The following is a 21,835-nucleotide window of genomic DNA, read 5'->3' on the forward strand; positions in this document are numbered from 1 at the left end:
ACAATGCAGCTAGTCTACCACAACTACACAACTACAGAATGTGAGTGCAACATTTTCAGTGTAAGGCTTGTAACCTGATAGAGGAAACCATACACTTTGAATAGAGATTTGCCAAAATGTTCACTCTTGACGTTTAAAGACTAGTTATGGCGTCGGAGTATGTCTCCTCGGTTGATAATGCAATGAAGATGTCTGTAGTGGACTGCCTGTAATGAACTTGTAATTATTACTAAAATAATAAGAAATACATAAATATACAATGTACAGTCATAGTACATTTATAACAATAGTTGTAAATGGTATTGAATAAATGTAACTTGATCAGATTGTCTGGGCCAATTTACTTTAATTTTGTCCTTCATCACAGCAATGTCTCTTGTCTTTTATAGATAACAGTCAGAAGGGTTCATGTGATATGAAGGGAGGAAAGTTACAACATTCTTTTAATATCTAATGACATTTTTTGAAATTCTACCCATAGAGAATAAAACCAATCAATAATGGTACACTAACAAAGGAGATAAGTAACTGTTAAAAAAAAGGTAAATTATTGAAATTCATTCCTCCCCGGGGCCCTTCTTCACACAAGCAGTTTTACTGTCTCACTCAAGTAAATTAATGAAATCTGGAAATTTGTTTTATATTACACAAACTCCATTAGGACAAATCTTTTAACAAAAGTAGTTTAACAAAATTGTATGTGAATACATTTTTGTTTTGTGTGGCCTCAGTGAGGATCAAATTCCTGAGTATAAGCAAACCAACAAACCCGAAAGACCCTTGAATACAATATTAAAGTACACTAATAGATAAATACACAACAGTATGATCATGTTAGTATAACTGGTGGAATCTAGCGTTGTGTACGTTTTGATATGATGAAAAGGCCTAGACCATGAATATCTTTTGAGGTGATCTCTGTTTATAATCTGACAAAGAGAGGCAAATAAATTTATTTTCTGGTCAGTTGAATTCATAAAAACCCCTACAGGAATTAAATTACAAAAAAATTGTCATTCAAATGACTTTGAGATATCAAAAAAAGTACAAATGTTATAACGGAGAGGCTTGTACCTCTCCCATGGAGAACAGCAAGAGGGGGAGAGGTGAAGCATGAGATGCCCCTTATATGGAGGGGTCCCCCAAAAGTTAACATGGATACAGAAACCCAGTCTTAAATGTTCCACATATTGACTATGGAGGCCTACTCATGTGATTTATAATTATAACATTACATATTATAAATGTATATTTGACTTGATTTGCATTGCTACACTTGTTGTAAATATCTCTCATCTTCCATATTTCCATTTTTTGGACATTGGAGGTATAGTTCAGTACAACAGATATAAAACAATAAGGAAGTTTAAACCAATGGGTTAACATAAAAAATTCCATAGACCTTAGAAACATTAGCTCCAAAACCATCAATAGCTACTAAATTCACCTTGGGATGAAACTGTCTTAGCTCAGAATTAACTTTTATGAATGAGACATCATTTTAAGTGCTAAAAAAACAGAAATGTATTTATTCCAAAATGTAGAAGTTTACTTTACAAAATGTATATGTATGGAAAATGTGTACCCCTATGTTCCCCAGCAGCATAGGACCGTGTGAATATTTTTTCCTAACTGAAAAGTAATGGTTATATTTTGAAAAAAAAAAAACACTGACCGGAAGTGTCCCACTATTAAGTGACACACCATTTCCGGTGTCGCCACCTTCTTTGTCTCCGGTACAACGTTTCGATATCAGGGCATCTGGCTCGTTTTGTCCCCCCTTATTTAGTTGTGAGGATATATTTACACATATATCCTTAATTTTTCGATATTGAATGACAGTCGACTCTGAAATATTTATGCCTAAAAGTAAAGCGCCAAAAATGGATGACCTGGACTACAGTAAGTGTGCTAACTGGCTAGCTGTTTGCACAGGTTATCGCAAGCTAGCTGCAGCTAGTTGTGTTTGCTCGAGGCTCATTTGAATGTGTCACTGACCATGTCGTTAAACATTTAAACCAAAATGTATAGGTTTGGGAGGAGGGAGAGCACATGTATATCACGTTTTGTGTTAGAATACGCCACCGCGATGCCTTAGCTCAGCCCGGCGACAACTACATATTGATTGTTTGGCTGTGAGCTCGGAGCTAACGTCGGTGGACATCTAACACCCAGACCTGCCCCGGAGCGGCTCAGAATTGTGTATTGTGCATTTCTATCGAAACGTCCTGTGATCGATGCCTCGGCCGCAGCAGTGCGAGTCAACCCGTGCAGTTAATGCCGACTGTGGGCGTGGTTGGTGGTGTTGTAGAGCAGCTGTTTGTTCAGCAGAGTAAACACTCTGAGGAGGCTGCTGATCACGAGCAGCTGCTCCCGCACCGGGCGGTGTTGATACAATCGCTAATCACGATATCTGTGTGCAGGACACGTCAATAAGGAAAAATACGACTGCACACAGTTCGGTGTGCTTTAAAGCTACGTGAAACTAATGCACCTCAATGCAACAGTGCTGCAACAAAACGCACCTGCATGAAGGTTATGATGGTCAGTGGTTTTTGCTGAAACTGTGTAAGAAGGATAGAGACACAGTTAAACGGCATCACAAACTATTTTATTTATTTATTTATTTATTTCGAGCATGTAAAATTCTGCAACAATAAAAATATTTGTTAAAAAACATATCCAACAAAATAGAAAAAGAGAAAGAGATAACATAATTGATTTAATTGGCAAATTTCCTTAATTTACAAGTATAAACTTTTTATTTAAACTATTTAATCCTACCCCTTAATAATTAAATCATTAATTACTTCAGAATGACCATAAATATGAATCATCATCTCTCTAAAGCAGTTTAAACAAAGGCTGAAAATTAAAACATTCAGGATTGAATTGGTGTAGCTAATAAACAGAGTTGAGTATATTATGGGTTTATAACTATTGGAGCTTTCAGATTGTTCACTTTTAGTTGAAATTGTTTGAGGGAGGCATGTTTCTATTTTATATGGTTATGAGGAGTATGTAGTTTACAGTGCTACCTTTTTTATTATGTGCTATTGAAGACTTATTTTGATAATGTGCACCCAGTTTATATCAGCTAAACAAAATATTTAAATCGTAGGTGATTGTGGATTTTAAACATAACCTCCTTAAAATAGATTTAACCCACAGCTTTTCTGAAGTTAGGACTCACTGCAGAGCCGGTGTTTTGTACCTGCTAAACTGGCTTTTTTTAAGCATGACTGTTCTTTTAGAATCTGTTAACCCAGAATCATTTTTGAGAAATGTAATTTCATATGTTGACCAAGCAAATGGACTCAAATATCAAGAGGAAGCTGTGTAACTCAGCTGTCATGCAGCCCTCAAAACCACATCAAAACAATTATGACTTTCAATAGCAGAAAATGCTGTCGAAATACCTTGTTAATGTGATGTTGATTTATCACCCAGGCCTTTAGTTTACGACCATTGTTACATCCTTAAAAACTGTTCTCTTCAAATAGCTTTTGTCAAGGCTTTTATGCTGATGAAATAATATCGCTGTAACTTACTGTGACCACTTTTTCATGTTGACTACTTATTTAGTAGAAAGTAGTTGCAATGAAATGAAATCAAAGTAAGTAAAACAAATTAAATTCTATTCACCCTCATTCTTTTATACTGGCAGCGAATTGGATCTCTCATCGTCGACTCTTGAATTTTACATTCGCCTTTTACTCTGACTGTTGGTTTTTGTTGAGGGTTTTTCTGCTCAAAGAGTGGAGGGTAAATGTTTGAAACAGTAGAAAAACACAAGCATCATCACCCATTGTCTTTCCATTGCATGTTTTCCTTTTATTCACCTTTTGGAAAATTAAATTACTACTGCTGAAGTCCCTGTTCCTCCAGTCCTTTCCATTGTAAGATATTGATAGAAGGAATTGGTCATAGCCTATTTGAGTTACAATGCAGGTCTCAAAATAGTTGTTTTGTCAGTCTTTTATGTTTCTAATAAAGATTTCGGTTTGGGCACAGTTACCATTTGTACCATGTGCAGCAGCAGCAGCAATGGAGTCATTCTTCTTCTCTTCCCTCACAGTCCCAGTAGACCTGAGCCCAGAGGAGCGCTCTGAGCTGGAGGACATCCGCAGAAGGAAGGGCGTCCTGCTCCAAGAGATCCAGAGGCTGAGAGAGGAATTGAGAGAAGCCATCTTGGAGGTGGAGGGACTGGAGACCAGCACAGAGGGCAGGTAAGGAGAACATTCACAGTACCACTGCTGTAATATTGGATTTGTGCAGTGTCTCAATTTGCATACTTCCATACTCAACACTCGCTAATTTGAGTGCATGTAAGTGTGTTCACTGACGAGTACGTTCAATATGAAGCACACGTTAAGTACCCAGATCGGTCAAAACAGTCTAAAAGATGAATCTAAGATGATGGACACATCTTTGCTTTGTAGAAGAAGGGGAGGGACCATCAGCATATTTCTTAGATATGTGAAGATGGTGGCGGTGGCATGAGAACACGTGTTGCTGTCAGTGGCCACACACAAGAAAGAAAAACATAAATATTTAAGTCAAGTGAGCAAAGCAGTTGTATATTTATAGATATATAGAATATTTTGACCGGTGGTAATCATGTCATTGTCATTTCCAGTGCGTGCGCAATGGCCATGTTTAATTTGTGACAACACTCTTCTGTTGAACTGAGCACCTCACATGTAGTGCACCTGTACTGTGTACACATCTAAATGTGAGTGTACTGAAGCATTCGGTTTGAGACACAGCATCACTGTTGGCAAACGATTTATTAGTGTAACATTTTCTGTGCTTGATGTTATGAAGGATATCAAAATATTGCTTATGAATACAAATTTCTCAGTGTTGTGGTGATAATGTCTGTGATCTTGTGTGATTTGTGTAGTGTGACCACCGAGTTGTCGTTATTGATAAGTGATGTGATTTTATTAAAGCAAAACCAACCTTTTTCCACTCTGCAGTAAAACTCTACAGAAAAGTCGACATGTGGCAATGGGAAGGAAGAAATTCAACATGGACCCCAAAAAGGTAAAACTCCTCAGTGTTTGTTCAGTTGTTGTTTGTCTCTGTCTGTATTACCTGTGTGGTGACTGACTGGTTCTGCTCTCCACAGGGGATCGTGTTTCTGGTGGAGAACGAGCTGCTGAGACACACTCAAGAGGACATTGCTCAGTTTTTGTACAAAGGAGAGGGACTCAACAAAACGGCTATAGGAGATTATCTGGGAGAAAGGTGCTATGTCTACTAATATCGTTGGTTATTTTTGTCATTCTGTGTCAACCTTTTTAACTGTGCTCTCTGTTGTCTTACTACAGGGATGACTTCAACATCAAAGTTCTCCAGGCTTTTGTCGACCTCCATGAGTTCACTGATCTCAACCTTGTCCAGGCCCTCAGGTAAACCGAGTCCACCTTTGCCTGTTTTTTGTTTTGAACCAAGGACAAAACCGACTATTATCCTGGAATTCTCAGATAAACAAACCTTCTCAACAATGGAAAATCCCACTCTCGTTGCCACCTCAAGCTAGGGAGGGAAAACATTCTACAAGAGAGCTGTAGTTACTGTTAAACTCCGCCATCAGATTTGACCTAAACCTCGACCTGTTTTCTGCAGACAGTTCCTGTGGAGTTTCCGTTTGCCCGGTGAAGCCCAAAAGATCGACAGAATGATGGAAGCCTTTGCTCAGAGATACTGCCACTGCAACCCCGGCGTCTTCCAGAGCACTGGTGAACAAAAACACATACAATCATATTGCATACACAAGGTAGACTGTATGACAAATTAAGCTTCTTTTCTGCAGTGGATCACAGGAAGGGGCCACTCACTCGTTTGATGGACAGTTCTTTGGATTCCTGTTAGCACAACACTAAAGTGAAAGTGATGGAAAGTCACCTCAGGCAAACAATGAGCCTCTTACCAGAAAATGATCTGAATGTAACTCCACAGGGTCTGCCGACTGTTCTCAGTAAAACCATTTTGTCTTTGTGTTTTCATTAATTGTTTCCTTAAAGGTTCCCTGTAGAGTTTTCCATTGTTTCAATTCAGTGTTTTATAATCATGCTTTAACATAGCAACATCTATTTTCTATGTAAAAAATAAAGTGGAGTAATGGCGTCCTGAGCAGAGACTGAGGTCATTCTACCTCTGTAGCCGTTGTGATACAAATTTAACTTTTCTTTGTTTTTGGTAGCCAGTGTGGGCGTATGTTCATTCAGCTTTTATACAGCATAACTAGCTTCTAATTTTAATCTTTTAATCTTTGTTCAGAACACAATTCACACATCCTCGTCTCTCCTGTTTGCAGACACATGTTACGTGCTGTCATTCGCCATCATCATGCTGAACACGAGCCTTCATAATCCCAACGTGAGGGACAAACCTGGACTCGATCGCTTCATCTCAATGAACCGAGGCATCAATGAGGGAGGAGACCTGCCAGAGGAGCTGCTCAGAGTACGATGAACTCTTCCTTGCAGATGATCGTGTGACAATTTGAATGATCCAAGCAAAGGGATATTCGTTTATTTTATTACCCCATCTGTCACTGTAGAATCTCTACGAAAGTATTAAAAATGAGCCCTTCAAGATCCCCGAGGATGACGGCAACGACCTGACACACACCTTCTTCAACCCGGACAGAGAGGGCTGGCTCCTTAAACTGGGTGAGATGATGCCAGCCTTTCTGCTTTGTTGGGGAGCACTGCTGCCCTACACGTCAGCCCTAATACAGATCTTGTACAATTAACAAATGTTGTATGTCAATGTTAAAGATGATCCAATGTATTCCACTGTCCCTTCTGAGGCTTTTTGCTATGATGAACCTGCTCTCCTATCTCTGAGGTCTGCTGGCTCTTTGCCTTCACCTGGATCATCGACTTGCGTTGTTGCCATTTAAGCATTTTTGCCGTAACACAGTGTAGAGCAAGAGGCTCACTTTCTCTCACCATGGCAGCCTCAAAATCTGATTGTGTTCTTTTGCATGGCGGGGCCTGTGATCTGTGTGTCACTAATATGATTTCTCTTCCTCTCTTTTCTCCCCTCTCTCCTTCTCTTTTTGTCTTCTGTCTCCCTCTAAATTCTCTGATTCCCCTGTGTGTCTGCTTCTCCCCTGCGATTTCCACCCTCTACTGCTGCTGCTTGTTTTCTCAGGAGGTATGTACGGTCAGAGTTGTTGTAGTTGGAAACAGTTGTAGAAGAATTAGCCACATAGTTAGCTGTAAGAATGTAGACTGTAGCCTAGTATCCCTTCCACTTTCAACCCCTCGAGGAAATAATTTCACTCTCCTCTCTCATTGTTATTCCTCTGTTGCTGTTTTTTAGGGGGGCGGGTGAAAACCTGGAAACGGCGATGGTTTATTCTTACAGACAATTGTCTCTACTACTTTGAATACACCACAGTAAGTTTCCTCTCTTGTTTGACACTGTCATTCCATGTCGATGCATCAGATTCACTGAACGGGATGTTGAAAAGCTTCTTACGATTATCGTCTAGTCATGAGTGTATTTGTATTGAAATTTGTGGTATTTTTTTCGTTGATTTTGTAATACATTTTCATGTTTAAAAAATGCTAAACACTGGGTTCGTTTGTTGAAGCTGAAAATGATTCTCTGACAGGGAATAGACGCCCAGAGGTGTGTAAGGAGGCTGGGTTCCTGAACGCAAGCTTAGATCCTTAAAAAATCCTTCCAGTCAAGTTTTAAAGTATATAAAAGGAATCCGCTATGCCTAATATTTTGTTTAACATTGTTTTACCCCCCAAAAAGTAAAAACAACAAGTCTGAAATGGGGCTGGAAACCACCTTGTCTCCCTCATTGACAAATTCTGAGACTATTAATATTCATGATATGCAAATAACACAGGCCGCGCCCACCACAGCTGCTCACCCTACGTTGACCGGTGGAAGAATGTGCGCAACAAGATGGCTAGAGGCAACATGAGCGAGACTCAGCCATAAAACCTTCACGACTTGCTAATGCTAACGCTAACTGTCTGCTGACACACCTGCCGTCCTCACATGGATGCGCTGCACTGGACGTTTCCGGTTTCTTTGCCTCACATTTGCATATTCAACAGCGATTGTTTACTGTATTTGTGATGTACCAAATCTAGCTTGGCCAGGATTTGTTTGAATTTCAAACTGCAGAGAAGTGCACAGAAATCTCCTCCTCCAGGAGAGGAATGTGAAAACACCTCTATAGTGACATGTGCTCAGATACAAGTCCCTATAGTCAATGTCAGACATTTTAGAGGACAGAAACAGAGGAAGAACACATTCTTGAGTGGAGGGGGACTTCAACTTTGTTGATCTGCACTGGGGAAACTGGTTTGGTTGCTCATGCACAGTAAAAAAGTATATATATTAGTTTCTGTGTTCCATTAACAGGATAAGGAGCCACGAGGTATAATTCCTTTGGAAAACCTAAGCATCCGTGAGGTTGAAGATCCGAGGAAGCCAGTATGTTTGCATTCCTGCTTTGACATTAAAGTCAAGTAGTTGTACCACGATTGTTATTCTAAGGTTTCTTCCTGTTTTCCCTGAAGAACTGCTTTGAGTTATATATCCCCAACAACCGTGGTCAGCTGATTAAGGCGTGTAAGACGGAGGCTGATGGGAGAGTAGTTGAAGGGAACCACATGGTGTACCGTATCTCCGCCCCGACACCCGAGGAGAAGGACGAATGGATCCATAGCATCAAGTACGTAAATAGTAAATGTCCAATATCAAGTCACTTCTTGTCTCAAGGACTTATTTCAGTTTCTTAACTGCTTCCTGGATGGTATGTTCACTTTTTGATTTCTCATTTTGACGATCCACCTCCCTCACTGGTGTTTCTTTGTCATCCTTCCAGATCTGCCGTCAGCGTGGATCCCTTCTACGAAATGCTTGCAGCAAGGAAGAAACGTATATCACTGAAGAAGAAGGAGGAACAACCGTAAATGATTGCATTCATTCTCTCCCTGTCTTCCTCTGTCCTTTACACCTCTCTTTCCAACATGGGACTGCTCTTGTGTTACTCCACCTTCCTCGTCTCCAGACACATCCAGAGTGAAGAGCTCACCCTCTTGTTACCTTGGTTCTTACACTACTACTGTTATATTCAATTTGACACTACAGCCACAACACGCCTGTCCTGTCCTCTCACCACGTATTTCCTTCAGCATTTAATTGCACTGTGAAACGTGTCGTAGACCATATTCACAATAATGCAAATCATTGAACGAATACAGTTTTCCTAATTTATTAACACTTGGCCACCAATTCAAATCCACTCACTAAATGGCGACACATTTGCAAACATTGGGAACAAGGAGGAGTGAAAAATGTATGTGATTGTTTTCGATCAGTTCTTAAGAATCTTGTGTTGGTGGTGCACTTTACTCTCCACGGTTACTTTAGAAATAATATTTTTTTTGCTTGTGCATGCCTGATCGAAGACATCCTGTATTAGTCTGTTTTATTAGATTTTCAGCATGCTTAACACAATCTCTGAATCTAGTCTAACAATTCTAACGTGGATCAAAAACAGGTCTGTGAGATTTAACTGCATCAGTGTGAATATGGTCTCATTCAGGGAAGAAAGCAGCTTCAGTTCTCGTGAATTCTTCTTTCAGACTGACGAGGCTGCCTAAATAAGTCATTGCCTCTCGATTGTCCTTACCCCCAGACAAAATGTGAATTCACTATTCAAACACACTACAGCCAGTTATATCTGATCAAAAGATTTTAGGTCGCTGACATATGTCCTTTACTCAACAGCTTTAAATACACGTTCCTACTGTCCACTCTTATATCCGCTCTTATATACTGTAACCATTATGTGAGGTCAATGTCTCAATGATTTATATCGCCAGGCTGCTGGTCTCGTCTTCAAACAAAAACAAAATACTTTACTATTTAAGGACCAGAGTGTAGGATTGGGGGGGGGGTATATGGTAGAAATTGAATATAATATTCATGAATATGTTTTAATTTGTGAATAATCACCTGACACTAAGAATGGTTTTGTTTTCATTAACTCAGAACCAGTCCTTTACATCTACATAGATGGCCGGTCCTTTTCCACAGCCATGTTGCTCGGTCATGTTTCTACAGTACATACAAACCAAACACTGGCTCTGGAAACCCGATGGCCACTGTAGATTCTCCTACAAGCTTGCAATGGGACGGGTGACGGGTGAGGGGAGGGGTATTAAAAATCACTAGATGCCACTATGTCCCACACACTGGTCTTTTAATGGAGGCAAACACGAGCAGTTTCTCTCCTTGCAGACAGCTGCTTTCAGCTCACAGAGACGACGTCAATGTTTCTTAACGTGTTTGAGCAATAGTGAAGAAGAAAACCAGCCCGGAAGCGTCGGTACGATTCCTTTATCACACTATACTGAGCAATGATCATCGTGTCCTCTCGGATGTAACGTAACAGCATGCCATAAATCATTTTCTGCTTGCTCAACACTCCAAGACAAACACTGACATATCTCCCACTAGTATTAACCATTAACCTCTTAACTGTCCGCTATGTTGAGTTTCATAAATCACAAAGGCAGCTCATTACCGTGTATACTTTTTGTAAATAGACGTTAGCATATTTGTTAACGATACACATAGAAAGGATTTAATTTATGCTTTATCTTTTGTTAAAATCAGATTTTTGTACGAGCTACTGTAGACATGCATGTTGATAAGTTGAGGCTTCGGTTGTAGTTGCCGATGCGTCGCTGATCATGCTAGTTGACTGATTTGAACAGTGTTAGTGTTCCCTGTTGACTTGGAAAAACTGCATTTAATTGCGAAGCTGATTTAGGCGTCGAGTAAATTTTCATTATTATAGTTTCTTTAGAAAAGACAAAGATAATTAAGAAATTATTTGTAGTCCGATTGAAGTGATTTCGACTTGGTAAAGCACAAGCAGCAATCAGTCTGTTGAACTAATGTCTTCATTTCATTGGCTGCCCAGTGTCCTGCAATTTTCCATCGCACTACAGTGATAAAAATTAGAAGACAAAACAAGGAACACTAATAAATATTTGGTTCATTGCATAATAGTAAAAATATTCAGATGTAATGAATCAGTAACAAGTTTAGATTCGTGTCCAGTGATAGATTTGCTTGACTTCCGGTTCATAAACTGTTATTCCTAGTAGTTTATTGAAGTTTGGCATTTTTAGATGGTAGTAAAAATTATCTTGTACTGCACTTTATCAATTTTAGCATTTTGAAGAAAATGCTGTTACTTTGACCGACGATACATCTCCAGTGCTCTGTAGCGCCCTCTACTGGAGGCCACACAGAGACACACACACACTGCAATATGCTGTTGGACAAACCATGAACTGTGTAGAAATATCTGACACCATCTGATGGTCACTTCCAGCTGCAGCAGCTTCTGACCAACACTGACTGTATTTGCTCGTCTGATAGCGACGGTGCTGCACGAAGCTGAACGGGGTCTTTTTTCTGTGATCAAACATGTAGACCTTGTTTTAAAGACGGTGATTGGTCCTTCCAGCAGAGACCGATGATTGCCTTTTACACTGCCTCTTCATCAAACTGACAAGAGGCCTAATTTTATAACCATGTTTGTATTCACCTCATGGACTGTGTGCAGGCCTCCACTTTCTTGGTATTCTTGACGTGCAAAGTTGCCAAAAACCAATTACTGTTGGGAAACTGTTGGAGATGTTTCCATTACAATAAAAGAATGAACACTGAAATGATCCAAGCAACACTGCTCCTCTGCTTCTGATTCCTTTGACCCCCCCCCCAAGTCACCTTTTTGAGAAACCACCTTTATTTTGTATTTATTTATTTTTATTTACTGTGAGGTGAAGATGGATATATCATCTGTAAATGTAGCAAAAGGAAAACCACGATACATTGGTGCCAGTAAACTACTGTGTAACAATAAAACGGTGAACAGTGATGATGGGCTGTGTGGCTTTCTTCTTCTGATATTTCATCTATGTAGTGATGTGCAGTTCGGTGACTGAACAGCGGTGAGTCATGGAAACTCTTCAAGACCTATTGATTAAAGTTAATACAATCATTTATAATCTACAATACAACACAACAAACTCTACAAAGACGGAAAACAAACATGTATCTTTCTCTTTTATTTACATTCCAAAAAAAAAACATAACATCAAAGTTCTAACCTCGGCTGTAAACTCCCATGTTTGATGTACAACACAATAACAAATGTACAGAAAAAGGCCAAATCACAGAAGAAATTAAAAAGCCACAGTGCAATGATCTTATTACACAAAACACATCGGCAAGATTTCACAAAGCTAAAATTTATTGAAAATAAATTGAGAAATGTAAATTTGTTTGAGCATCATAGAAAAGATGAAAAAAACTGATAAACTTTTACATTTGTTGAAACGAGCCCTTTTGTAGAACAACGTTTTGACAAGAACTCCTGTAATAATTGTAAAAACCGGCAGAGGCTGTAAAACACAAAATTATCTGGGATTGACTTCTCATTATTTCTTAATATCAAAAATCAGTCTATCTATGATACTTTGATTATCAAAATTACAGTGTGACACAAATTAATTCTACAGTTTCTTTGGTAAATTAGCTGTATCCTCCATGGAAACCTTATAAACAAAGAGAATCCATAGTAGCAAATGTGTTCTTAGCATATTTCTATTAGTATCACTACAAACAAGATACGTTTGTCACTTCACCACAACAGAACTCGTGTGAGGTCTGCTCACATTATCACAGACCCCACAGTGTTAAGCCTTATTAGAATTATGACAATATGTCACATACAGCATTTGTCCGTTTAAAATAAAACTAGATCCAAGACCACTAAGTCCCTACATTGAATCTGTAAACACAGATTCATCTTTTTGTAAATTATTTTCTTATTAAAGAGTCACTGATTATGTTAAAAGAAAGGCAATGATTCAAATGGTGGAAGAGTTGGTGCCACAGAACACCTGTCAAAGGGACTGAAGGTCATAGGGACTGCTGTTTCATTCTTGCACCATCTTCAGTCTCTGTAGTTCCAATTATAGATATGTTCTCATTACGTTCCAGGACATTTCCCACGTTGTTTCTCTGTTTGACCTTTCAGTGACAGGGGTTGAAGGGGTATCTGGAAACGCCTCCGTGAAGCTCCATCTCAGTGTCGGACCACGCGATGACGTCTCCTCTGAGGTAGCTGCCGCAGGAGGCCAGGCTGTAGATGTCAGTGGCACTCAGCACATGTGACCACATGTGGAGGTCCGACATCTCGCCCACGAATGACTGAGTGGCATCGAAACGCCCTCCAAGAGTGTCCTGGAGAAAGGAGACACCAAAATAGTCAGACATTTAAAAAAATTTTTACCTCTTAGGTACATTTCAACAGCTGGATCATTTCTGGTAAGATTGGAAAAGATGGATTAAGACAACGAAATTAAGAGGGTATGCTGTAAAACATTACGGTGGTAATGTGTTATAAAAACTGTTAAATATCGTATCCACAAAAAAATTATGGCTAAATTCCAAATGTCAGTTTAACATGCAGGATATAGGTGCAAATACAAGCACCTAAAAGCACAAATATCCCATAAAGGCCTTGGATATTACTGGATATTCAATTATGTCTCTGTATCCAATAATGTCCTTCCCTTCCTCTCTGTGGAACAAAAACAACTGAACTCCAATACATATGCATCTTCTTTGACTGTAAAGGTTTGTCTGCATCGGCAATGTGTGTAAAACCACAATTCCTTTGTCTTCACCTGTTCCTGTCCCAGGATGAAGACCCCTCCAGGTTTGATCGGGTGCCAGGGAGCGAGATTAATCCCGGAGCCTCTCTGCACTCCGTCCTGGTAGGCCTCCCACTGTCCATCCCGTGTTGACCAGGTCACACACACATGGTGCCACTTGCCGTCGCTCACAGACAGGGGCAACGTCACCGCCTGCGCATGGGAAAGAGAGGTGAGACTTTAATACATTTAAAATACATAAACTACGGGCGAAAGGTTTGTTAGTAAACACCATGAACGTCTTTGTAAGATTTTCAGGACATTGTGTCGTTTTAAAACCCCTGACAACCTGGCTCCAAATTGTAAAAAGAACATTGCAGTCCTATTGTATAATTCACAATGGAACCTTTTTTTCTCTCTTGTTCTCTTCTTTGTCAAAGATTAATACCGACATTACCCACAGTGCAAATTAACCAGAAACAGTTTTGTTGAACATTTAGCACAAAAGGCTTTGTACAACTTTTTAATCAAACATGCAGCAGTATCCCCCAAGACCTCTAAACAGACTTTGATGTGTAAAATTGGTGGAACTTCCCTTTAAGTCTGTTTAAGTATGTTAAAGTAAGAGAATTGTGTCATTTTTTGAAATTCTGGTCTCAAATTTTTATTATTTCTCTACATAAAATATACCTAAATAATACTTAAGTAGCAAATTATAAATGAATAAATAAATATGTATTATTTTTGTTGTTGTTATGTGAGTGTAAAACTCATACCTCAGCTCATTGGTTTCGTGAAAACTATGAGGGTGAGATTTGATTCGATCTGACTCACAGTTACCAAACAAACGCACTAACCATCATCAAATTGGTGTTACTTTAAAAAAAAAAACTGAGCTCCTCCCACTTCAAGCTAGTGAGACAAGCACAGAGGGTAAACCTATAAATCTGTCATTTGAGATAACGGGAAAAAAATTCTGCAACTTTTATGGAAAAGTGTTTCATTCAGGATCCTGTCACTCAAAGTAAGAGGCTAAATGAGAAAATAAGTTTTTACAGTCTTAAAAACTGCAACTCTGGAGTTATGACTCTCACCTTGTCATCGATCAGTAGCTCTAAGGGGTTGTCCCCCCACTCGATGAGCACCAGTTCGTTGGCCTGTCCCGGGGCGGAGTAGGAGAATGGCGTCCCCAGGCTGCCGCCTGCGCCCTCCTTCATCCAGAGGCACAGCGTCAGAGCGAAGATCTCCTGCAGCAGAGTCCTCTTCAGCCGCCCATACATATAGTTGGTTCTCATGGGGAAGCTGATCTGAAAGGCATCTGGACTCTGTGCTGTCGTCTTGCTGGAACCTGGTTTCAAGGAAGCGTGACATCGTTCTTCAACAGAGAAGTCTCAACTCACGCTCTCCTGTAGCTGTTCTAGTCTGGAGCTACTGATCAGATCACATGATCTTCCTCCGCAGAATGAGGTTTCCAAGTTGTCATTGAATTATATTGTAGATTGCTGATATAAAATTTTTCTGAGCAGTTTAAAAATTAAAAGTTTATTCTTTACCTTGCGAACTGCAGTTGACCAGGTGTATTTAGTAACTGGTCTGGACCTTTCAGTCATGACATTCTTTTGTCAGTAACTGCCTTCAAGGTCAAGAATGAACTATGACGCTCACTCCAGCCTTCAATAAAATTCAATAAGATAATAACAGAAAGAAGCAGGAAATGTTGGCTGTTAAGCCCTATCATCCAAAACAGATGAAAATTGAGAAAAAAAATCACCAAAAGTGTATTTTTTTCAAAAATGGGCTTGAGTAACGTGCCAAACAAAAGAACATTTTGTCACATTGTAACTGGAAATATTTCCAATTTTTTTATGGTTCTTCCTTTTTCCTCTGCAGCTACATCATACAATATTTACGCAACTGATATCAAATGCTGCCTCATTCATAAGAACTGGATGTAACTCGTATGCAGCTGTCATTCTTCTCAGCATGTTTGCGTTGTGTACCTGTGAGGTGCAGCTGGTTGAGCACCGTCTCCAGTTTATTTTCGTGGAAACTGCCTCCGGGCCCTGGTGCTCTGTATCCTGTGTGTGGAAAGTAACTGTGACTGTCTGCTTCGTTACTGTGGTGGTCAGCAGCATCATCATCATCATCATCATCATCACCGTGGTGATGGCCATCGTCGTGGTCATCGTGATCACTGTCTGCATCGTGATGGTCGTCGTTGTGGCTGTCGTCGTCGTGGTGGTCGGTGTGGTTCCCGCTGTCGTCGTGGCCGTCGTGATGTCCGTGTTTGTGGTCGTCCGTGTGGTCGTTTGGGTGCTCGTCAACGTGGTGCTCGTCGTCGTGATGGTCTCTGTCGTCTCTGTGACCGCTGTCGTCATCGTGGTGCTCGGGGCTGCTGAGGGCGGCGGTGCGACGGTGCAGCTGCTGCTCCAGAGCGCTGATCTTCCTCTGCAGCAGCTCCTTCAGGGAGCTGGAGTAGGTGATGGATGTGTTCCTCTTCTGCTGAGGGAGATCAGAGAGAAGAATAGCAGTGAGGTATTGACAACAGTGAGTGTTTCCTGTCCTTTACCAACCTTTAATTCCTATTTACAAACGACAGGACCAAGGTATTAGAGATGCATTGGCATAGAATCAGAGCGGCATCGAGGGATCGTATGTGTTCATCTTTTACCTTAGAGTACTACTGCATTTCTTTGCCTGCTATTTTTGTTCATCTCATTATCTTGTAATTGTCAAAGTATCATGCTCTGCACATCCATTGTGTCTTCCTATATCTGCCTCGGCCTCTCTTACTCTCAGGTAATCTGCTGCATGCCCTGATTACTAGTCTGTCAAGGGAGATCACGATAATTACTGCTGATCTTAGACCCATGCCACCCCACAACATACACGCACGCACACATGCTGCAGCCACTGACATCTGTCTGTGATCACCATCCAAGGAGGAGAGACGGCAGAAATGGACGGCTAGACACACAGAGAGAGTCAAAACTTACAGGCAACCAAAGACAAAACGGGGCTGGAAGACATGGAGATTTCTTCCAAAACTTCAATCAACCTCAGAGTGTCTCACACCAGTGATGTCCACCTCTGGGCCTGTGGCTGCTCCGAGGTGCCCACTGAGGGACACCACAGTGTCTCTCTTGCCAATGTAGTGAGTGGCTTTATGGGCTTAAGTACTTCATTGTTCTTTTGTCTTAAGCGCTTAGCAGACAAACTACTTTGGGACTTTTTTAATCGACAAACTATCCAGTGACGACAGCATCATTGTGTCCAAACAAGAAGAAACTACATGTTGGCAACCAACGCATCAAAAGCCTTCCATCATTGATCTTCCTTCACTTTTCTCTGCTGTTATATATTTTTACTTGAACACATTTATTTTCTTAAATGCACATGCCCTCCTGTGTGTAGTTATGTGGGTATTATTTGCAGGAACAAAGTTGAAAAAGTTTCCTCTTCTTGCTGCTCACCTGCAAGTTGTCCAGCCTCTCCTTCAGCGCCTGCAGCATCCTCTCCATCTGCTCTGGTGATGATGTGATGTCCCCCGGTGTCACATGTTTATCCTTCCCCTGGTTGTTGCTGCTGTGACCTCTATCTGATCGCTGCGCCCCCGCAGAGGGGTGGTGTGGTGAGTCTGGTATGAGGTTGCTGTTTCCATGGTGACCCTGCTGGTTACTATGGTGCCCATGGTCAGTGTGCGTGTGATGACCGGCCACTCCTGCGTGATGGGAGTACGAGGCTGTGCTGTGGTGCTCGTCGTGCGGCGTCAAGCCATGGCCGAAGCCTCCGCACAGTGTGAGTTTGGCTGTCAGCTCTCTAATGGTCTCCCTCTGGTCCAGGATGGTCTCTTTCTGCCGCACAAGGCTCTCCCTGAGGTTCAGGATGGTAGCTTTGGCCTCCTCGCTCGCCCCCCACCAGCCAGCGGGAGGCACACTTTGTTGGCCTGCTCCACTGGGCCCCGCCGTGCCTGTGCTGGGACCTGCTGTAGGGAAGCAGGAAGGGTCTGCGTCCACGGGAATAGGAGTGCAAACAAAGCGTGGGTGGGCTCCGTAGTCATAGTCAGACCCTGAACTGGCAGATGCTCGACAGAGGAGGAGTGAAAGTAGAGAAAACACAAAGGGAACGAGGAACAGGTGAAGAGACTGAGAGTTCCTCATTATCTCCATCCACAGTTCAGCCAGAAACACTTTGTAGCTTGTCTAAGTTTCAAAATGGGAGATGCAAGTTGCAGCACAGACTGTGATGACTTCTTTGTCGTCGTAGAGGAGACATCAGGGAGCAAAAAAACAATGCTCTCCATTCACAAAGTATCCACTCATTTCTAAAGATGGAATCAAATAGATTTATCTTCTTTTTTTTCAGAGAATTAGTTTGATTCTGGATGTTGTGTTGTCTTTTTCTCTCTTCACTGAAGAATGGAACCAATCTGGAAGCAAAAAAACATGAAATCTTAGATAAAGGCCATCCACAGAGGGTGGGCACATTAATAAGATCACATATCCATTAATACATTTCAGCTTTTTGTTTGAAAATATAATTTGTTTTACTTTTTGCTGTTGTAGTTAATGTCAGTTTTCTTAAACACAACCAATGGACAACATGTAGACACAGATTTAGACCACGCTGACGGATATAAAGGTGTTCAGTTCTCAGTAGGATGTGACAGTGGTTGAACACCTCGGTGTGACATCTCTGCCAACTCTGTCTGACCTGTGACCTTACAGAGCATGGCCATGTGCCAAAGCAACCAGAGCCGGCCCAGACAAGGATTAGCCTGAATCAGAGGTCGGACATCCTGACTGGACTGGCCTTCAAGACTTCTGCTGGTATGTTCAGTCTGACTTATTGAGACGACTGTCACTTCCTTGAAACCCCAAATAAACAATGAATTCTTGAGTTGATTTTGGTGATTGATTCAGGATTTGACTTGGTGGATGATGGTCAAAATCTGAAAAGATACAAATAAGGCGCGTATGTGTTTTTTCGTCTACCTGTAACGCACAGGGCGACTGACCCCTCTGAAGCTGTAACATGTCTTTCGTTATACAGACTCGGCATTTGTGAAATGGCACGCACGCGATGTGGCGGCTAAACCTCACTGACCACCTGCTGCTGGCAGGGACTAGCCTCTACATTATCTATGTATGTATGTTTGTGTGTGTGTGGACAGTTCATACATGATTTACACTACTTTATCAATAATAAAACAGCTGGAGTGAAAATACACATCCAAAACATACTGTTAGTAAGAAAATGTACACAAATTACAATGCAAATAATTATTTAGATGCTTCAATGAGCTTTAATTTTATTTATTTATTCATTTGAAAGGCACCTTAGTGAAACTGTAATATTGTCTAAAGGAGAACCAACCTGTGCACCACACACGTCCTGTGTCTGACGCACCTTGTTGTGATTTACGGGGCTTAGAGAGGAGAGACAGATGGTCGAAGCACAGAACCGTGTCACACCCAATCTCCACTGTTCAGCCCTAAGTTTATTACCTCCCACAGGTCTCTCCATTAACCTAATTACAAACATTTGTGCTACCTTAGTCCCAGATAAGTGAGCGTCCTCAGCCCTGCACACTACTGTGTGTGTGTGTGTGTGTGTTTGGTAATCCACGGTGAACACCGGGGGTTGTGCACCATCCCTATACCATATGGTCAAGGTGGATATTTAAGAAGTGCGATTAGTTCCAAATTAAAAAAAACTGACAACAGCAGTTAGAGCTGTGATTAAAAAACGGTGTGCTCCGACAAAATAAGGTGCTTTATATTTGTAAACAAAGAGATTCTTTCTCGACAGAGAATAGATGCCGTTAAAACCATAATCATCCCGGTGCATTAGGAGATTAATGTCAGCACCATTAACTCTGGCGGTTAGTTCAACCAGGAGTTGTTGAGACACTCGGCAAGTTTAAGGAAAGTCTATGTCGATGTGAATCACCTGCAGTTACATCTTGACTTCACATTACTGGTGATTCAAATTCTTGTGTGTTAAATGACCATTGGTCTCCCAGTTAAACGCCCTCTTAGTAACAACAGACAGCATACCCAGTGTTTCTTTTTAACTCTTCTATTTTATGTAGTTTATTATATTTTCCACAGTGTAAGAAAAATTAAGCCTTTAGTGTCATAAATTATATATCAAATAATGTAACATTTATTGTTACGTACAGTAAATCAACAATAAAATAATTCAAAATGGAGCATTTATTATCAAAAAAGTTTTAAAAGCAATCAGATAATTATATATCTGTGACCTTATTGGCCAAATGACCAATAAACACACCAAGACTTTTATTCTATCCTTCCTCGCTCGGTTGCACTGTCAAGACACCAATTGCATGCATCCAAAATACATAAATAGAAAATTCTTTCTGTAAGTGACATCAGCGATACCCCTAAAACATGTTACATGTCTTTCTTTTGCAAATCGATGCCTGTTGATCTGTTTTACATACAAAGCCAGTTCAACTAATTATTGTTTGTTATTTTCAACAAAATGCTCAAATCTATAAATTAGTTTTCTGAAATCTGACTGGAAAAAAAAGTTTCTTTGCTTCTACGTGGTAACAAGTAAATGTTACAGAGGACCACTGGCTCCCATGGCCTCTAACTGGCCTCCTTGTTATAACTGGTTGCAGTGACTGAACTAATGTAAGACAACATTTAAAAAACTGCCTAATTATTATTGAAAAAAGTGACCTTACCTTTGAGTCCCTGTGGGTGCAGCTGGTGGATGCACACTGGGAACTTGCAGAGAGTTAGTCCACCTCACACAGACTGATCAGATCGAAAGAGATTTACTTTACTCCTCCTATCCCTCCCTCGATGACTCTACCTCTCTCTACCTCTCTCTCCTCCTCTCCTTCCTCATCATTGTGTTTTTCTTCTTCTGGGAAGACCACACCTCTCTTCCTGTCACATGTCAATGACACCTCCACCAGCTTCAGTGTTTCCTGGAAATTTGGTTCTCATCTTATAGATGCAGCCCTCATGAATTCACTTGTTCTGACAAACCAAGAAAAAAATTCAAAATGTATAAATAAGCAAAAGTCCTTTTCCTCCTCTTTCTTTCTTTCTATCAAACAGGACACAGAAACTGGCACCTGCTCCTTCACCACAGCATAACGCGGCTCACCTAGATCTCGGCACGCGAGTAATTGGCCTGGCTAATTCCTCGTCTGACCGACAGCCAGAGGAGGCGGTGGCAGGACAGCAGATGGCTGCTTTAAGGTCAAAATAAATCACACTGCACAAGTGGAGCCTGCGTGATGACTCCAGGACAGACACTTATTCTTAACGTCAGACAACAGGTTCAGACACGCTGGCATATATTGAGTGCCTTCTCTCTGTCAGGCCTTTGGGCATCTGATTAAAAGCTGACTTACAAGATGATGGTAGCTCAGAAGAAAAAAACGTAACAGAATAAATCTCTTGAAAATGAAGTCTGTAATCCACCCACACTTAACAATCAGCGCATGGAAATAACGTTAACCCAGACTGATTAGCAGAGATGTCCTCTCAGGTCACATCACACCCGTCGAGTATCGAGGATTAGACAGGTTGATCTGCAGAGGTGAGCGGAGTGAGGCGTTAGAGTTCGAGCACATGACTCTGTGCCTGTCACCGCCTCATGGTGTGCAGTAACAATAATCATAATGGTACGAGTGTACCTTTTCCATCAGGTCACATTAAGAAGCACATCTGATGTTAGTTTCCCACTCATCAGTGTCATCAAATTTTACTCACATGGGTTTAAATCTCAGATTTTGTGTACTTATCCCAAAATGTAGGTCATTTTTTAAACTCATCTGTACCCACATCTTTGTCATCCTCACTCACAACAAGAAGGGACAGTGACTTTTTCATATACTCCCCTTTTGAATGCACATCCAAAGAAAATACTGTTGATTTTCATTCTAATGCTTTGTAAAGATTGTACATGTTAGTTAGATTCCTACTCGTTGACACCCTGGTGTCCTTGGCACTACAAAGGTATCACACTTCTTGTCTGAAACACATTTGGTTACAGAGCCCTGGGGAAAAGTTCAGTGTCTGGTAACATGAAGGCAGAAGGATGGAGAGATGTGTATG

General features: G+C 40.9%; 2 protein-coding genes across 3 annotated transcripts; one reads left to right on the plus strand and one right to left on the minus strand.

Annotated features, from left to right (window-relative positions):
* The first annotated feature begins 1,694 nt into the window (after nt 1-1,694).
* On the plus strand, nt 1,695-11,947 carry cyth2 (cytohesin 2). The gene is made up of 12 exons (XM_035632961.2): nt 1,695-1,902; nt 4,079-4,229; nt 4,983-5,049; nt 5,135-5,253; nt 5,337-5,417; nt 5,635-5,747; nt 6,326-6,474; nt 6,572-6,683; nt 7,342-7,418; nt 8,407-8,478; nt 8,565-8,719; nt 8,873-11,947. The coding sequence occupies exons 1-12, from the start codon at nt 1,836-1,838 to the stop codon at nt 8,958-8,960; spliced, it is 1,251 nt and encodes a 416-aa protein (XP_035488854.1). The 5' UTR covers nt 1,695-1,835; the 3' UTR covers nt 8,961-11,947.
* Nucleotides 11,838-21,274, minus strand: si:dkey-283b15.2 (neuronal pentraxin-1). 2 transcript variants are annotated; one of them, XM_047336234.1, is made up of 6 exons: nt 20,449-21,274; nt 17,204-18,159; nt 15,731-16,232; nt 14,825-15,078; nt 13,764-13,943; nt 11,838-13,317 (listed from the first exon to the last, which is right to left on the minus strand). In XM_047336234.1, exons 2-6 carry the CDS (start codon nt 17,897-17,899, stop codon nt 13,108-13,110), a joined length of 1,842 nt encoding a protein of 613 aa, XP_047192190.1. In that variant the 5' UTR covers nt 17,900-18,159; nt 20,449-21,274; the 3' UTR covers nt 11,838-13,107. The 2 variants fall into 2 exon arrangements, with proteins under 2 accessions (XP_047192190.1, XP_035488843.2); XM_035632950.2 differs by having other exon boundaries at nt 15,731-16,229; nt 20,449-21,021.
* Nucleotides 21,275-21,835: the final 561 nt, after the last annotated feature.

The sequence above is a fragment of the Scophthalmus maximus genome, chromosome 1, assembly GCF_022379125.1.
Source record: "Scophthalmus maximus strain ysfricsl-2021 chromosome 1, ASM2237912v1, whole genome shotgun sequence".
Lineage (NCBI taxonomy): Eukaryota > Metazoa > Chordata > Actinopteri > Pleuronectiformes > Scophthalmidae > Scophthalmus > Scophthalmus maximus.